Source organism: Canariomyces notabilis (genome assembly GCF_033297395.1).
Source record: "Canariomyces notabilis strain CBS 508.74 unplaced genomic scaffold N656scaffold_2, whole genome shotgun sequence".
Classification (NCBI taxonomy): Eukaryota; Fungi; Ascomycota; class Sordariomycetes; order Sordariales; family Chaetomiaceae; genus Canariomyces; species Canariomyces notabilis.
This window is the reverse complement of record NW_027041824.1, coordinates 502,715-518,490: the sequence shown is the minus strand read 5'-3', so window position 1 is coordinate 518,490 and position 15,776 is coordinate 502,715. Positions and strand designations below refer to the sequence as shown.

Sequence of the window (15,776 nt, the reverse complement as noted above, 5' to 3'; positions counted from 1 at the left end):
TACCCGAACCAACGTCTTGCTCCTCCCCATTGTAAATGGCTGATCAGCCGATTCCGTCTTTCCAGATGCATGTAGTAAACCAGAACTTTCTGCAGAAATACCAATTCGAAAAGGTATTGGACAAAGCATGTAGGTAGCTTGCTTGCAGCAGTGAAATCGGCAGTTACTACTCCGAGGCCACAGTGTCCAAAACCGTGCTACACCCCACCCGCAGACAGGGGCCGCGAACTTCGTCAAATGGACCGGGGCCGCTGACAAACTAGGATCCGCCACACATTTTGACCGAACTGGCTTATTGTCACCTTCCTCCCTTTGTATGAGCGGACGTCTATCGCTGGACTTTGTCCGCCCTGTTTTCTTCTTATGATAGCCGATTTTACGGCAGTGGCACCCTCAAGACCATTTCCAATGTTATAGCGCAGGATTTGGCTGCGACGGCGACGGCGAACTCGCGTCCAATCGATCGAGCTATCGCAAGACAACCTAGGTACAACGCATACCACGGTGGCTGCCGGCAGTCGATTTCGAGGTTGAAGTGCGGCAAGGAACAATCCGACCGGTTACGGAAAAGCTCCCTGGGCGCTACAGAATGCCTCCTCCACGGATCCAAGTCCCTGGAAGGGACAATGACGCGCTCGCTGCGCCGACGGCGCACATGGCTACAACGACGCTGAAGGTGGAAGGGATGACGTGAGTTCTCTCAGCGCATGGGTTGGACGTCCACTCTCTAACGCATAGCAGTTGTGGCGCATGCACCTCGTCAGTTGAAGCAGGCTTCAAGGGCGTTGACGGCGTCGGCAGCGTCTCTGTCAGCTTGGTCATGGAGCGAGCCGTCGTGATGCACGATCCCCAGAAAATATCCGCCGACCGGATACGAGAGATCATCGAGGACCGTGGATTTGACGCTGAGGTCTTGTCGACCGACCTACCTTCACCAATCGCCCCGCGTCCCTCGTTTGGCGCCTTCTCCATTGACGATGGTCAACCCATGATGGTTACGACAGTGGCGATAACGGGCATGACTTGTGGTGCTTGCACTTCCGCGATAGAGAGCGGTTTCAAGGATGTGGCAGGCGTAAAACACTTTAGCATATCCCTCTTGTCGGAACGAGCTGTCATCGAGCACGACCCGGCGCTCCTGGCTGCCGAGGCCATCTGTGAGATCATTGAGGACCGAGGTTTTGACGCCGAGATCGTGGAAAGCAGCGTGAAGCAACCGGAGGCCAAAGCTGGTTTCGAAGGCGTGAATACCGCTTCTACAACCGCCACCACAACTGTTGCAATAGATGGTATGACTTGCGGGGCTTGCACATCAGCCGTTGAAGAAGGGTTCAAAAACGTCAACGGTGTCCTGCGTTTCAATATCAGCTTGCTTGCAGAACGGGCAGTCATCGCACACGATCCCGCCAAACTCCCGGCGGAAAAGATAGTCGAGATCATCGAGGATAGGGGGTTTGACGCCAAGATCATTTCAACGACTCTCGATTCTATGGATCACTCCAGTGGTAGCTCGACGGCGCAATTCAAAATATATGGAAACCTTGATGCCGCCGCCGCTACGGCTCTCGAGGAAAAGCTTGCCGCACTTCCCGGAGTCAACAGCGCAAAACTTTCCCTGAGCACGTCTCGGCTGACCGTCGTGCACCTGCCCAACGTGACTGGTCTGCGGGCCATTGTCGAAACTGTGGAGACCGCTGGCTTCAATGCTCTGGTCGCCGACAATGACGACAACAACGCTCAGCTGGAGTCTCTCGCAAAGACTCGCGAAATCAACGAATGGAGGGTGGCTTTCACGGTTTCGCTCTCCTTTGCCATCCCCGTGTTCCTCATTAGCATGTTGATCCCCATGTGTTTGCCGGCTTTGGATTTCGGCTCGATCAGAATCATCCCTGGCCTCTACGTCGGCGATGTTACTTGCTTGGCGCTTACCGTACCCGTGCAATTCGGCATTGGAAAGCGGTTCTACATATCGGCATGGAAGTCTGTTAAACATGGATCGCCAACCATGGATGTCTTGGTCGTTTTGGGCACATCCTGCGCATTCTTTTTCAGCATCATTGCCATGCTCGTCTCTATCCTGTTTCCTCCTCACTCGAGGCCGAGCACACTCTTTGACACGAGCACCATGCTCATCACTTTCATTACGCTTGGGCGCTTCTTGGAAAACCGTGCCAAGGGCCAAACCTCCAAGGCGCTCTCCCGGTTGATGTCCCTTGCTCCGTCAATGGCCACAATCTATGCGGATCCCATCGCTGCCGAGAAAGCCGCCGAGGAATGGGATAATGAGACCAAACAGGAAGATTTGGCTGCGCCCCAGGATGGCAATGCCGCCGAAGAGAAAGTGATCCCTACCGAGCTCATTCAAGTGGGAGATATTGCAATCCTTCGGCCAGGAGATAAGATTCCTGCCGACGGTGTACTGGTCAGGGGGGAAACGTATGTGGATGAAAGCATGGTTACCGGCGAAGCTATGCCAGTTCAAAAGTCCAAGGGTAGCTTCTTGATTGGCGGCACTGTCAACGGCCATGGCCGAGTCGACTTCCGCGTCACGCGAGCCGGGCGCGACACCCAGCTTAGCCAGATCGTCAAGCTTGTGCAAGACGCGCAGACAAACCGCGCTCCTATTCAGCGGCTGGCCGATGTCCTTGCAGGGTACTTTGTCCCAACAATCCTGTTTCTTGGCCTACTGACCTTCTGCGTCTGGATGATTCTGAGCCACGTTCTGCCAAACCCTCCTAAAATCTTTCTGGAGGAGTCTAGTGGCGGCAAGCTCATGGTGTGCGTCAAGCTCTGCATATCTGTCATTGTCTTCGCGTGCCCATGCGCCCTTGGTCTGGCTACGCCTACCGCTGTGATGGTCGGAACGGGCGTCGGCGCAGAAAACGGCATCCTCGTTAAGGGTGGAGCAGCCCTGGAAACAACGACCAAGATCACCCAGGTTGTACTCGACAAGACGGGCACTATCACGTTTGGCAAAATGAACGTCGCCAAGGCCAATATTGTCCCGGTCTGGAAGGACAACGACTGGCGTCGGCGGCTGTGGTGGAGTCTCGTTGGTCTCGCCGAGATGGGAAGCGAGCACCCCCTCGGCAAAGCCGTACTCCGTGCTGCAAAGACGGAGCTTGGCCTTAGCCCCGAAGGAACCATTGAAGGCAGCATTGGCGATTTTACCGCAGTCGTCGGCAAGGGCATCAGCGCGCATGTCGAGCCAGCTACCACCGGCGAGAGGAAGCGGTACAAAGTTCTGATCGGGAACGTGAGCTTCCTCCGGGAGCACGACGTCAATGTCCCCGAAACAGCCGTCGCAGCTTCCGAACAAATAAATGAAGCCGCTGCCGCTGCCATCACAACCGGCCGCGCCTCCTCATCCAAACCCCCCGCCGGAACAACAAACATTTTCATTGCTATCGATGGCGTCTACTCGGGCCACCTCTGCCTCTCGGACACCATCAAACCCGGCGCGGCCGCGGCTATCGCCGTGCTCCACCGCATGGGCGTCAAAACGGCCATGGTGACGGGCGATCAGCGCAGCACGGCGCTAGCCGTCGCCGCAGCGGTCGGCATTGACGCCGACGACGTGTACGCGGGGGTCTCGCCGGACCAGAAACAGTCCATCGTCCGCAAGCTGCAAGACGCGTCGCCCAAGTCCGTGGTGGCCATGGTGGGCGACGGCATCAACGACTCGCCGGCGCTGGCCACGGCCGATGTGGGCATCGCCATGAGCTCGGGCACCGACGTCGCCATGGAGGCCGCCGACGTCGTCCTCATGCGCCCGGACCGCCTCATGGACATCCCCGCCGCCCTCCACCTCGCCAGGACCATTTTTGGCCGCATCAAGATGAACCTTGCCTGGGCGTGCATGTACAACGCCGTTGGCCTGCCTTTTGCCATGGGCGTTTTCCTTCCCCTCGGCTGGCATCTCCATCCCATGGCTGCCGGTGCCGCTATGGCGGCGAGCAGCGTCAGTGTCGTGGTCAGCAGCTTGTTCTTGAAGTGGTGGAGGAGGCCGGCGTGGATGGATGAGAAGTTGTACGATGCCAAGGGGATGCCTGTACACAGCCGCGGCGCCGGGTGGAGTGTGGTTGGCGGTGTCAGGGAGTTTGGCGAGAAAGTCTGGGAGGTGTTTGGGGGCAGTAGGAAGAGAGATGAGGGATACGTGCCGCTTGCGACGCTTGATGGTGGGGAGTCGGCGGTTTGAGAGCAAGAAGAACTTTCGTTTGTCTTGGTCCGGTGTTATTCGGGTTTGGATGGCGTAACGGCTTGAGCGATCTCACATGTGGATTTCTATCAGGGGCCTTCTTGTTCATTGTTTGTTGAATAGTCTCCTATCGATAGTAAATTCTACCTTTATGATCATTTGAATGTCCACGATGCAAGGGAGTGTCGCGCCCCAAGTGAGCGGTACTGTCACGGTGTTTGCACTACTACCGGGGTTCACGACGTGATATCGGTAGCATGACTGACAAGGACTTGCTGGATATTGGTAGTTAAATGAAGTGAAAGAAGCCCTATCAAAATGAGCAATAAGCTACTGCACAGGACACATGTCCCGAAACGTGGCGGATTGAGTAATCTTAGTAGCAACGAGGTTCTATGCACGCCCTAGATTGAGGCCATCTCCTTGCTGATCTCCTGCACGCATCCTTGGGCATTTGAATGCCCCTATATAGCCTGCTCGCCGCCGAGCAGGCGCAGAGACATACAACCCCTTCAATATTAGGCAAATGCTGTGCTGTCACTTAGACTGGTGACCTCAGCAACATCCCGTGTTAACCACGCTTTATGGCGCGACCTTTGTACAGTCCTGCTCTCCTGGAGAACTGGGTATATATTGTACCTTCTCTGTAACTGTCGGTCAGCTGCCTGTCGGGCAGCCGCACCAGCGTGCAGCGGGATACCGTCCTGGCGATGAGAATGTCCTTGTGCTCGTGTAACCAACTGCTGCTCAGCTCCCGAAGCCGGATCGGTAATCATCATCTCAAGCCGGGGCTGAGAGCAGATTCGTGGTTCGCTCAGAAATCGGGCTGGAGATAAGCCCTCATGGCTTCCAGCGCATTCCCATCGTGGGCCTTGAGCAATTCGGTGGCTCTGGGTTTGGAGAGCTCGAGCTCCTCGACCTGTACAACGGCATTGTAGTTAGCGTCGCAATCAAAGCACAACCCAATTCTTCCCCCCTCTGCTTACAAGTAAGTTGACGTCGGCCGCGTCCACCTTGACTTTCTTCGTCTCCTTCTTGTCGGCACCGCCGCCACCCAGGGCATTCATTGCGTTCTTGACGGCCTCTTGGTCGACCTCTCGGCCCGGCGCGGCCTCGTCGTCGGCGTGCGTGTCGAGCTTGGAGAGGGCGGCGGCGGCCTTGCGGTCCTCGGCCGACTTGGCCGTGGGGTGCACCTCGTCTTCGACGTCGCCCGAGGTGGCGCCCTCGACAAGGTCAGGGGGCTGTCTGTCTTCGGCCATGATAAGGGGTGTGATGGGACGTTATTGAAGAAGCTGTGAGCTTCTTGATGTGGATCACTCCTTTTCACAACGAATTGAGAACTATCCGTACAACAGCTTTCTTCAAAACGCAGCTCTTCGGGTGCGGGGGAGGGGTACTCGAATCACCACGCTAGGTCTGAATAGGCAGATAGTACAGTATACATACGGTAGCACTAACCCCTGACGCGCCTATCAGTTTCCCATCTCAGTTACTGTGTTTACAGACGCGCACGGTCCTCTCCTTTTCAGACTGTGAAGAGCTGGATTACCACCTTGTGATTGGCCAATTCAGTTCTTTCATTGTTCTCATGATCTTGACTCACTCACCTTCACCGTTCACGATGGAGCAGAGGAACAGCCCAAGTTTCTTTTCCTTCGTGGGCCGGGTTGTATACAAATACTTCGTCTGAGTCGCCGCGGAAATTCTCTCCCACTTCCTCTCACACTTCCTCTCTCACCCAATCTTGTATCGCACAATTCCGATCACTTTCGACTGGTAAACAATTCCTTCTCTTTCATCGACTGGTATACATCTTTCTCTCTCATCGTTAACGGTTGTTACACTTTACCTTTCGACTGAACTATGGAGAAGTCGATGGAGCAGTCGATGGGTGAGTCGAAGATCGACTCGATCACCAACGGTCATACGCCCGACTGGTCGCCGGACTCGTGGCGCGAGAAACCCATCAAGCAATGCCCGGAATATCCTGATCAAGATGCCCTTGCCAAGTCACTGGCAGAGCTCAAGCGTCTTCCTCCCATTGTCCACCCCCGCGAAATTGTTCTTCTCAAGCAGCTCCTTGCCGATGTAGCCCAAGGCAAAGCATTCCTCCTTCAGGGCGGAGATTGCGCGGAGCTCTTTGACTACTGTGAGCAGAACGCCATCGAGTCCAAGATCAAGCTTCTGCTTCAGATGAGTCTGGTGCTCATTTGGGGTGCCGATAAGCGTGTTGTTCGGATCGGTCGTATGGCCGGACAATACGCAAAGCCTCGTTCGAGCCCAATGGAGACCATCGACGGTCGCCAAGTCCCGTCCTTCCGAGGTGATATCCTCAATGGCTTCCATCCTGACGAGCGTGAGCTGGATCCAAACAGACTGGTTCGGTATGTATTCCCCGTCCCCTCCCCCTCCCCGTTCAGACAAGTCACTCTCTTACTAACCATTACATTCTCTAGGGCTTACCATCATTCGGCTGCTACCTTGAATTACATTAGAGCTGCCATCTCATCCGGAATTGCCGACCTTCACCGTCCGATGGATTGGGGTCTCGGCCATGTTCGTGACCCGGCCCTCAAGGCTAAGTACCAGGAGGCCGTCGACTTTCTTACAGACATGCTCCGCTTCATGCACACTATTGGAGCCGACAAGAGCGATAAATTGGGCACAGTCGACCTCTTCACCAGCCACGAGGGTTTGCTCCTTGAGTATGAGCAGTGTATGACTCGTCTCCTTGACGACCCGACTTCTGCCCTGCCGCACACTAAGAAGGATTACTACGATACTTCAGCCCACTTCCTCTGGATTGGCGATCGCACCCGCCAACTCGACCACGCCCACGTTGAGTTCTTCAGAGGCATCGCGAATCCATTGGGCGTCAAGATTGGCCCATCTACGCCTACCTCGGATCTGCTTCCGCTACTTCGCACCCTTAACCCCTCGCGTGAACCAGGCAAAGTCACGCTGATTACTCGCTACGGCGCCGGCAAGGTAGCCGAGCTGTTGCCGGCTCACATTCGCGCTGTCGAAGACAGCGAATACGCTCGCACCGTCGTCTGGCAGTGCGACCCCATGCACGGCAACACCCGTTCTGTCAGCGGTGGCATCAAGACTCGCCGCTTCAGCGACATTTTCAGCGAGCTCGAGCAGACCTTGCGTATTCACAAAGAGCAGGGCAGTTACCTGGGCGGTGTCCACCTCGAGTTGACGGGCGATGCTGTCACTGAGTGTCTTGGTGGTAGTGAGGGATTAGACGAAGACGATTTGTCCACCAACTATACTAGCTTCTGTGACCCGCGTCTGAACGAGAAGCAGGCGCTTGAGCTTGCTTTCCTGATTGCCGGTCATTACCGGCGTGAGCGGCAGGAAAAGACTGCCTAACCGGTGAGAGATATGGGAAGGCTGCCTGACCTGAGTTTGGTCTATGGTTCAGTCTTTGGTTTGGTCGATGGTTCGGCCTATGGTTCGGTCTGTGAATGGCTTGGGCATGCTCTATGGTTTGGTCTGTGAGTGGTTTGGCAATGCTCGGGATTTGCGATATGGTCATTGACAAGGAGTTCAGGAGCATTGGGCTGGTTGGATCGAGGAATATAAAAGGTCATCTGCATATCATTCAGCAGGGAGTTTGCCATTTTCTGTTCGCTGGCTCTAGGAGATACCTCTGGCTCTAGGAAACACCTCGTCTATCAACAGCTCATTTCACCATCTTCGCTTTCCAATGACATCTTTGTGCCATCCCTGATCCATACCCCGCTAACCTGCAAAGAAGACACAGGAACCACATAAATCCATGCTCACATTCGCTTTGACCTCCTCATAAGTTTGCTTTCACGCTCGCTCCGTCATCTGAAACAGCCCACAGTCACTGATGAATAGTAATAGTCTGCGCACCCTCAAACGCATCACCCGCCTCTACCGACTGCCAAGTACTGACCGATCCCGGCTCGATGCAGAGCATGTTCTTGTACCCATCCTTGGGTGCAAAGTCGCCCATGCCGGCCGCCTTATCCGCCCAGGGGTTCCACACGACCACGTTGCTGAGATTGTCGCGCGTCACCGAATATGTCGTCTCGCCGTTCTCAACGACGCAAACAGGCCCGTCAACAGGAGAATACACGCGGTCAGTCTCGCCCGTGATGGTCAACTTGCCCGATTCTTCAGTCTTTGTCTTTGCGCCATCGACCTTGTCAATGTACGAAGCCTTGTCCAGACCTGTGATTTCTACCTTGTTGATATCCTAAATGCGTGCAGGTAAATTGTGTCAGCTGGACTCTTTTGACCGCAGAGACGAAAAGCAACAGACAAAAAATCACCCACCTTGACCCGCAGATAAGTATGCATCAGAACGTGGCAGTCCCAGGGCTTGTCGTCGTCGTTGGTGGCCACGATGCTCGTCGTCAGGCTCTCGCGGCTCAGCAGGACGCTGTAGATGAGGTTGAACTTGAAGGGCCAGTGGGCGCGGGCCTGCGGGTCGAGCCCCTCAGAGCCGCTGCTCAGCCCGAAATCGAGCTTGACCGCCCCGTGGTCCGTCGCCCCTTTGCCTGGCCCCATGAGCGATTCCGACGTCGACTTGCCGAGAAACTCCCACCGCGAGGACCGCGCGAAGCCGTGCTGCGACAGCCCCGCCGTCTGAGGATGCTCGGCCTGGCTTGGTGGAGGGCCGAATACCTGTTTTATATTCTAAGTGTCAGAGTCCTGCTGATGGACCGGGTAGGTCTTGAGACCCAACACAGCAAAACGAGGGGAAGAAGAGTAAGGTCAGGGAGCAACTAACCGGAAACACCAACGGAATCCCTCCCCGGACAGGCTTGCTCCCGTCCAGCCTGGCCGCCTCGCTCACCCACAGCTTCTCGTCCCCCGCGGCATCCTTCCACGAGATGACGGTGGCGCCGTACAGCAGCACCTCGACGCTCTCGCCCGTGGGGAGCACCGCCGTCACGCGCGAGTTGTCGTCCGAGAAGGTCACGGTCGGCTGCGGCGGCAGGCCGGGCGTGGCCGCCAGCGTCGGCGGTTTGGGCTTGTTGGCGCGCTCGACCATCTTCTTTATCTTATCTTTTTCCTTGATTTTCCTTTTTCACTCTTGGAGTTGACCCTTCTTTCCCCTTGATATGCAATGGTATGATATGGGATGGTATGGTATGCGGGGGTGCTTGGATTTAGTGGGGTTGATGTTAAGCTTGGGATGGGAGGGGTTGGGATTGAGATGCGATTGAGAGAGGACAAAGGGCCTGAGCGGATGAACCCTCTTGGACGAGGCGAGGAGGGTCTTGTGGTGGTTGTTGGTGGTGCTGGTGTGCTGTGCCTTCTCCTGCTGGCGAACTGCGGGGTTATTGCACGGTACTGGAACTTATATCACGAGTGACAAAAGCCATGAAAGACTCGAGACAGTCTCTGGGGTTTCTTATACCAAACACAAAGCGATTCAGAGAGCGGAATGAATGCTAAAGTCAGGTTGCCTGTAAGTGGCAAAGTAGATCAACAAGGCCGCAGCAACAGCTTTGTCTGATGATCTTAAACTCGACTTTCATATCCAGTGAGGCGGAGGGGGAGGGGGAGGGGCTCATAGCAGCGGGGTAGAACGGGACGAAGCGGCCCCTCACCTCGGCCGACCTATCCGATTGCGTTGTTTGCGACCAAACCTCGAGTTGTCAAAGGTGCATAACCTGAAACAGCGGCAAGGTCACCGTTGGCTTCAGGTATGTGTAAGCTACCGGTGCCGTACTCGCCGTATTTTAGCACACAGAGAAGTACAGGAGAGGCCAGCCCGAGCTGATGATGTCTGCCATCAGTCAGGCATCTTAGAAGACACCAACCACGGAACCTCCAATTGCTAGATCCCAACTGCGCCTGCCTGATAGCGACTCTCTCGTGGCACTGCAGGTACCTTTCCAATTAAGATCTTGACGGTGAAACCAAGAGACTTTACTAGGTACATACTTCAAGTCCTCCCACAGGCTATGCTCATGCTTGGCAAGACGCGCCGAACAAGCGAACCATACCCCATACAGAAACCACTTGTAACGCCGTGACCTATGCAAATGATAATAAAACCATACATCTATGTCCGTCCACGCCGCTCCGCCTCATACAGTTCCCTCTTCATATCCATAAACATGTCCTCAACCTGATAGACCTCCTCCCGTGAGAGTCGCGCAGACCGCAGCTCATCAAACCCCTTCCGCAACAGGTCCATGATATTCTCGATGTGATTCGTCTTGGCCACGGCTGAATCGTGGGCTTCAAGCAAATTTTCCGTCGACTTAGCCTCCCCTTCTACTTCATTCGGCATCGGTTGCTGCACGTCAACCTGCATCGACTCCTCGGTGAGGCTCTGCACGGCCCCTGCTGATTTGCCGTACTCCTCTTGGCGCGTGTTGTGACTGAAGGATTCGAGCGCGATTTGGCACTGCACCTCCTGGTCGTCGGCCTCAACTTCCATGATCTCCCCATACTTGGATCCTGTCAAGTTTTGTTGGCTCCCCACCTCGCTCGGGCCGGAGCTCTCCACATTTGACTGCTCGGCCGAGGAGCTGGGGATCCGCTCTTCGGGAGCCTCCTCCTTGGCGTCGTCCAACCTGGCCGTTTGCGCCTGTTCGGGAAGTTGGCCCAAGGCCGTCTGATCCGCCTTTTCAGCCGAATCCTTCCGCTGCCTCTTCTGGCTGGAAGTGTCATGGACCTTTGAAGCTGCCCTCTTCCTCTTCGAGCTCCTGCGCGACTTTGACTGAGAGCTCGGGGCGTTCCCCGGCTTTTCGCTAGGCACCGGGGTTGTTCTAGTCCTTTTCGACACACCATGTTCTTCAGCTCTTGTTGGGCTTTCCGCAACTACAATGCAGTCTAGGCTCGGCGGAGTGACCTGGCTCTTGCCATCGGGGGACGCAGAGGACCGGTGATATTCCAAAGGATTTACCTTCCCAGCGTCCAATTCGACCACTAGTTTGAGCAGACTTCCGTCGTCCATATCACTAATATCGAACGAGGTATTACCCGCCACGGTGCCTTCCGCTGGAACAGGCTCTGACGGTGTGGTGGTCTTAGTGATCTCATGAGATCGCTTCGGTGTAGGCGGCAGAGGACTGGTCGGTGCATCTACAAATTCTTCGCGACCAGACTTTGGTGTGGGCGTCTCCTCAACCTGAGACTGGGGAAGCCGAGGCGAGCGCCGTGGTGTAGAAGGACCTTGCTCCACCGGGGATGCTGGTGATTCCGGGGCTCGCGTGATTTCCATGCGAGAAACCATCAAGAAGCTATCCTCAATCACTTCATCGGTGGCCGGCTGCGGCTCCGCTCCATCGCATGCGTTGACAGGATTGGAGGGCAGTCGAGGGGCGTCTTCAACCTCGGGTAGGGACACGACACTGACATAGCCGAGTCGGCTTGACGGGTCGGGAACGACGTTGCTCCCGCTTCGATTAGGCGATCCGGACACTGGTGAGGAGGAAAACTGCCATTCCTCGAGCAGGCTGTGGCTAGCGGACCTGGATCTTATTTCTGCTGCTAACGGATTCCCCCTCAGCTCAGGAGGCGATGACGGAGGGTCCGTCATGTCATGTGGTGGGAGCATTATAGGCTGGCCGCGGCGGGGAGTTGGTGTCGATGACACATAATCGTCGAACTCTCCCTCGGGTTCGGGTGTGGCGGCCTGTTGCGCACGGGTCTCCGATGGGCCAGACTCTTCCGGCTTGACCCCGGGGCTTGATCGGATTTCGGGGAAGAGACCAGTATTCTCCCGTTGGCGCTCACGGACCTCCTTTTGCCTTTCTGTTAGAACCTGAGACTCAACAGGGCTGCCTAGGCTTGGAGACGACTCGATGGCGGCGAATTGGACCTGCGAGTCGTCATGTCGAACTCGGGGTGCCGGCCGGTTGTTCACCACTGAGCCTTGTCCTAGTGATCTGCCGGGGACTCTCCTGCTTGGCACCGCAAGCTTAAGGGCAGCGGGAGACCCGGAGTGCGATGAGGCAGGCCGGGGGGTCCCCCTCCGGCTGCTGGATCTCGTTGAGGGAAGTCCGGGCAGGCTCAAATCCTCGAATGAGTCGACGAACAACGGCTGCTGCGCGGCATGTTCTGAGCTTGGAGTTTCCAACCCTGGCAACACAATTTCAGCATGAAGCCGCATCTGTAGAAGCGCCGTCTTCAGCTCCTCGGAGTAATCCAGGTACTCGATGTCTTCGAAGAGTCTGTTCCATAGAGATACGCTGGAGCTGACGATATATCGATGGCAGGACGCGAATGAGGCACGGAAAAACCGCTCCAAAGCCTGGAGTTGTTGCTCGGGTTGTTCAATGTCTAAGATCAAGTGGCGGAGTTTATCCCACAATGATTTCATCTAAGCGTATTAGTGAGAGTCATCTGATGGAGTATGGAGTACTTACTGCGGTAAACACTTGGCCGGTCTGGCTCGCGAGCAGTCGTTTACTGTCTCGAAACCAGGGGAGAAAGCCGTCCTGTAAAGCAAGCATTGCCCTGAGGAATAGTTGGCTGTTGCACCTGTCGAAGAAGCTAGATATCTCGTTGAGAAGATGAATAGACAAATCTGCATCGGCGGAGTCGAAATTGTTGTACAAGTAGTTCAGGGCCTCGCTGATGGCCCTGTAGAGATTGTCGAATGTGTCGAAGGATGACGAGCGAGAACCAGCGAGCGCCGTGCCCCAGAGCCGTTTCCGAGCAGCATCCACGGCTTGCCTGTCTCGTGGTTGCGTTGCGGCAGACACCAAATCAGTCACATATCTGACCGACTTTGCCGAGATGGTGACGGCTGGCTGAGACGTAAATTGCTCAACCAAAACCTTCGCTAGAGGCTCGATAATGAGAATGGCAGCTCCTGCGTCGCCTGTCTCTTCGCGCACGCGTTCGAAAACAGCATAGAATAGAGATTCCCAATCCTTTCGCGGGAGATTTGGCGTCGACCTAATTCCGCGCTCGAGGACCCTGACAATGTCGCGGTAGTTGTGGCCGATCGGCGTGTCGTACGCCGAGCCGTTCGACTGGTTGCTGTGTTGGTTGGGTTCGAGCCAATTCAGAATGTGCTCTGCCACCAAGCGCCACGATCCATACGGTCGCGGTGTATCCATAGGAACGGCCGAGAGAAGGTCCTCCGCAAGATCCCTCCTTGCCTTGTCTCCCTTGGAAGTGAAAAAAGGGGCGAATACAGAGCCGAAGAAGTCTGAAAAAGCCTCGTCATCTGAAACGCCTGGTGGGAGCGTCGAAAGCATCAAGAAGAGGGAGTAAACGGAAGCTTTTGCAGGCCCTTGAGCTTTGCCGGCTTTTTCTGTAAAAGGTAGAAGGCCGAGTGAGCGGATCATGACCTCCAAGTACGATCTGACGGCGGAGAGGAAGTCGACCACATTCGTTTCGGCCTCTCCACAGCTCCGCGGACCACGCCTCCAGATCTTGTGCAAGACATTCAAGGCTTCGGCGACGAACAAGGCAGTATCCTTGGAGATCTTGATCTCCTTAGCGGCTGCTGAGGCAACAGTAGAGACCAATGCCTGCCAGAGACAGTAAACATGGCTGTCGGACCGGGCAAGCGCTGGGAAGTCTTGCGCAAGGATGGGCTCGACCACCGCAAAAACCCTGGTAATGTTCCGCCGAATCCATTTCGCGTCAATTGCCGGGAGTTCCTCTGGTCTTACAAGCGGCGTCTCCACTATATGATCTACTCTCCATCTTCGTGGTGTCCCACAATCAAAGAGGCCCCTCAGCATGACGCTAGCCTGTCGTAGGTTGTCCCCAGCAGCTTCAGCCTTCGGATCCAGCATATTTGCCATCACACGCTTCACGGTGTTGTCCCAGCAGGAGTCCAGGACGGTTGAGTTTAAACTCGGCTTAAAGACGTAGTAGAACAGGTTGCAAATGCCGCCCAGGACCGTCTGCCGCAAATCCTCGAATGTTTTCCCGCTTCCCTTCCGCCTCAGCTGGCTGACGAGGGGTGTGGTCAGCGTTGAAAGATTTTTGCTCATAGCCCGGTCATCTAAATGGATGAGATAGACGAGACGGCACCAGGCGTGATTGGCAGCAATCTTTGTCGGGAAGTCCGGGCTGTTGAAGCAATTCTGGATGATATGAAGCCAAGGACCAGTATACTCCCACTTGTCCAGTGGGACGCGAAGAAGGAGGATGACGACGCTCCATATCTCGGGAACAACGGCTGATTCATGCTTGTCCTTGATCATGACCTTCAGTTTCTCTTCGTAGTACTGGATATACCTCCTGTCCTCGTGAGAAAGATTGAAGACCTCCATGACCTTCCGCGAGAGTAGCTTTTCGTGGCCGATGCTAAAGGCCGCTTCCAAGCCCAGGGAGATGGCCGCCGATCGGATGTCTCTCAGGTTGCTGAGCATGTCGGTGAACATGTCAAGCAGCCAATCTGAATGGATAACCATGTGTTGTCTGGACTGCTGGACAAGTTTCCGGTAAATGAGGACGCGAGACAAGACGATGCTCTTTCCGGATAGGTGTTCCTCGATGTTGTGCAGCGAGGATACCAGTCGACCCACCCGGTCAGAGGTCATGACTTTGGGAGAGAAGTTTTGCAGAGAAATAACCTGCATGAGACGCCTGGCGATGTCTTTCGGAGTAGACGCATCTCCAAAAGAGCGAATGCAATGGTCCAGGATGAAAACACCGAAATCGTTGGTAATGGTCGAGGCGATAGCGGGAAACCGCAGGAAAGTGTTGAGCAGGTTCAAAGCATGGTTGACGAGGGAGGTATCGAGAACGCCTTCAGGTGTTCTTGCCACGACGTCTCGCTGCATAAACTGAGTGAAGAGACTCATCTTCTCCTGCAATGCGACTCGGTCAGGCAGGTTGTTAGAAGCCTTCCAAGCCCGCGTCAGCATCAAGTAGGCGTCGACCTTGGAGTCGCGGTCGCCGCCTGCGAGCTGTTGTATTGTCGACTCCAACATGACTGCCAAATTCACATTTGTATCCTGGGCTTCTGATGCGACGCCGTCTGTAGAGCCGAGAGGATCCGGGATGTGGTTGGTGACTTTCAGGATCGACTTGACGGGCTTAGAGGCACTTCGGGGCAGCGACACGGGGGTCGGGTTCTGTTTTGGAGCCCCGCCCTCAGCATAGTCCGGAGGGTCCTTATATTCGGTTTGCCCTGAGAAGCCAACCTTCTTTCGCCTCGATGTCGAACTTGTCGTGAGCGCGGATACGGGCGACTGGAGACCGGGTGGAGTGTGCACGCTCAAGCGGGTATCGACGGAGACGAGTGGGTGTTTATCAGTCGGAGCCGGAGTGTCATGGTGAGCTTCGCGCGGTGGAGTCGGCGGTCTCGGTGGTAAGGAACCCAAGAGACTGGACAAAACAGCCGGGGATGACATTATGTTCGACTGGCCACTTGGGGAAGGGATGCAGATTGCCTGCACCCGAAGACCAGCGAACTGTCACCTGAGTTGGCAAGCGCGAAGCATCGAGGATGGAGGCTTGGAAGACAAAGACAAGGTCTATTTAGGACAACCCATAGCAGGACCCGGAAGCAAGATCGGATGGAAATCCTGCGTGGTTGTCTTATTGTGATGTGGCCAAACAGCAGCAGATGGGGGTTGATGGATGTGCTGGGAACTAGGCAATTAAG

At 55.5% G+C, this 15,776-nt stretch overlaps 5 protein-coding genes across 5 annotated transcripts; 2 read left to right on the top strand and 3 right to left on the bottom strand.

Annotated features, from left to right (window-relative positions):
• Positions 1 to 589: 589 nt before the first annotated feature.
• Positions 590 to 4,198, top strand: N656DRAFT_702211 (heavy metal translocatin; the record flags this gene model as incomplete). Its single annotated transcript, XM_064811003.1, has 2 exons — positions 590 to 690; positions 742 to 4,198. 2 exons carry the CDS (start codon positions 590 to 592, stop codon positions 4,196 to 4,198), a joined length of 3,558 nt encoding a protein of 1,185 aa, XP_064673740.1.
• A 407-nt stretch (positions 4,199 to 4,605) lies between these two features.
• Positions 4,606 to 5,641, bottom strand: N656DRAFT_229025 (uncharacterized protein). The gene is made up of 2 exons (XM_064808948.1): positions 5,185 to 5,641; positions 4,606 to 5,117 (listed from the first exon to the last, which is right to left on the bottom strand). Exons 1-2 carry the CDS (start codon positions 5,455 to 5,457, stop codon positions 5,013 to 5,015), a joined length of 378 nt encoding a protein of 125 aa, XP_064673739.1. The 5' UTR covers positions 5,458 to 5,641; the 3' UTR covers positions 4,606 to 5,012.
• Positions 5,642 to 5,780: 139 nt separating this feature from the next.
• Positions 5,781 to 7,576, top strand: N656DRAFT_744941 (DAHP synthetase; the record flags this gene model as incomplete). Its single annotated transcript, XM_064812889.1, has 2 exons — positions 5,781 to 6,582; positions 6,655 to 7,576. The coding sequence occupies exons 1-2, from the start codon at positions 6,062 to 6,064 to the stop codon at positions 7,574 to 7,576; spliced, it is 1,443 nt and encodes a 480-aa protein (XP_064673738.1). The 5' UTR covers positions 5,781 to 6,061.
• A 196-nt stretch (positions 7,577 to 7,772) lies between these two features.
• On the bottom strand, positions 7,773 to 9,722 carry N656DRAFT_774364 (galactose mutarotase-like protein). The gene is made up of 3 exons (XM_064814255.1): positions 8,970 to 9,722; positions 8,513 to 8,863; positions 7,773 to 8,432 (listed from the first exon to the last, which is right to left on the bottom strand). Exons 1-3 carry the CDS (start codon positions 9,231 to 9,233, stop codon positions 8,058 to 8,060), a joined length of 990 nt encoding a protein of 329 aa, XP_064673737.1. The 5' UTR covers positions 9,234 to 9,722; the 3' UTR covers positions 7,773 to 8,057.
• Positions 9,723 to 10,041: 319 nt separating this feature from the next.
• On the bottom strand, positions 10,042 to 15,759 carry N656DRAFT_774361 (uncharacterized protein). The gene is made up of 2 exons (XM_064814254.1): positions 12,568 to 15,759; positions 10,042 to 12,521 (listed from the first exon to the last, which is right to left on the bottom strand). The coding sequence occupies exons 1-2, from the start codon at positions 15,520 to 15,522 to the stop codon at positions 10,254 to 10,256; spliced, it is 5,223 nt and encodes a 1,740-aa protein (XP_064673736.1). The 5' UTR covers positions 15,523 to 15,759; the 3' UTR covers positions 10,042 to 10,253.
• Between the last annotated feature and the right edge of the window lie 17 nt (positions 15,760 to 15,776).

Coding starts and splice junctions, on each gene's coding strand:
- N656DRAFT_229025 (XM_064808948.1), bottom strand. CDS start 5,457: ATGGCCGAAGACAGACAGCCCCCTGACCTTGTCGAGGGCGCCACCTCG. Junction 5,118..5,184: donor CGGCCGACGTCAACTTACTT/GTAAGCAGAGGG, acceptor GCCGTTGTACAG/GTCGAGGAGCTCGAGCTCTC.
- N656DRAFT_774364 (XM_064814255.1), bottom strand. CDS start 9,233: ATGGTCGAGCGCGCCAACAAGCCCAAACCGCCGACGCTGGCGGCCACG. Junction 8,864..8,969: donor GGATTCCGTTGGTGTTTCCG/GTTAGTTGCTCC, acceptor AATATAAAACAG/GTATTCGGCCCTCCACCAAG. Junction 8,433..8,512: donor ATACTTATCTGCGGGTCAAG/GTGGGTGATTTT, acceptor GCACGCATTTAG/GATATCAACAAGGTAGAAAT.
- N656DRAFT_774361 (XM_064814254.1), bottom strand. CDS start 15,522: ATGTCATCCCCGGCTGTTTTGTCCAGTCTCTTGGGTTCCTTACCACCG. Junction 12,522..12,567: donor CCGGCCAAGTGTTTACCGCA/GTAAGTACTCCA, acceptor TAATACGCTTAG/ATGAAATCATTGTGGGATAA.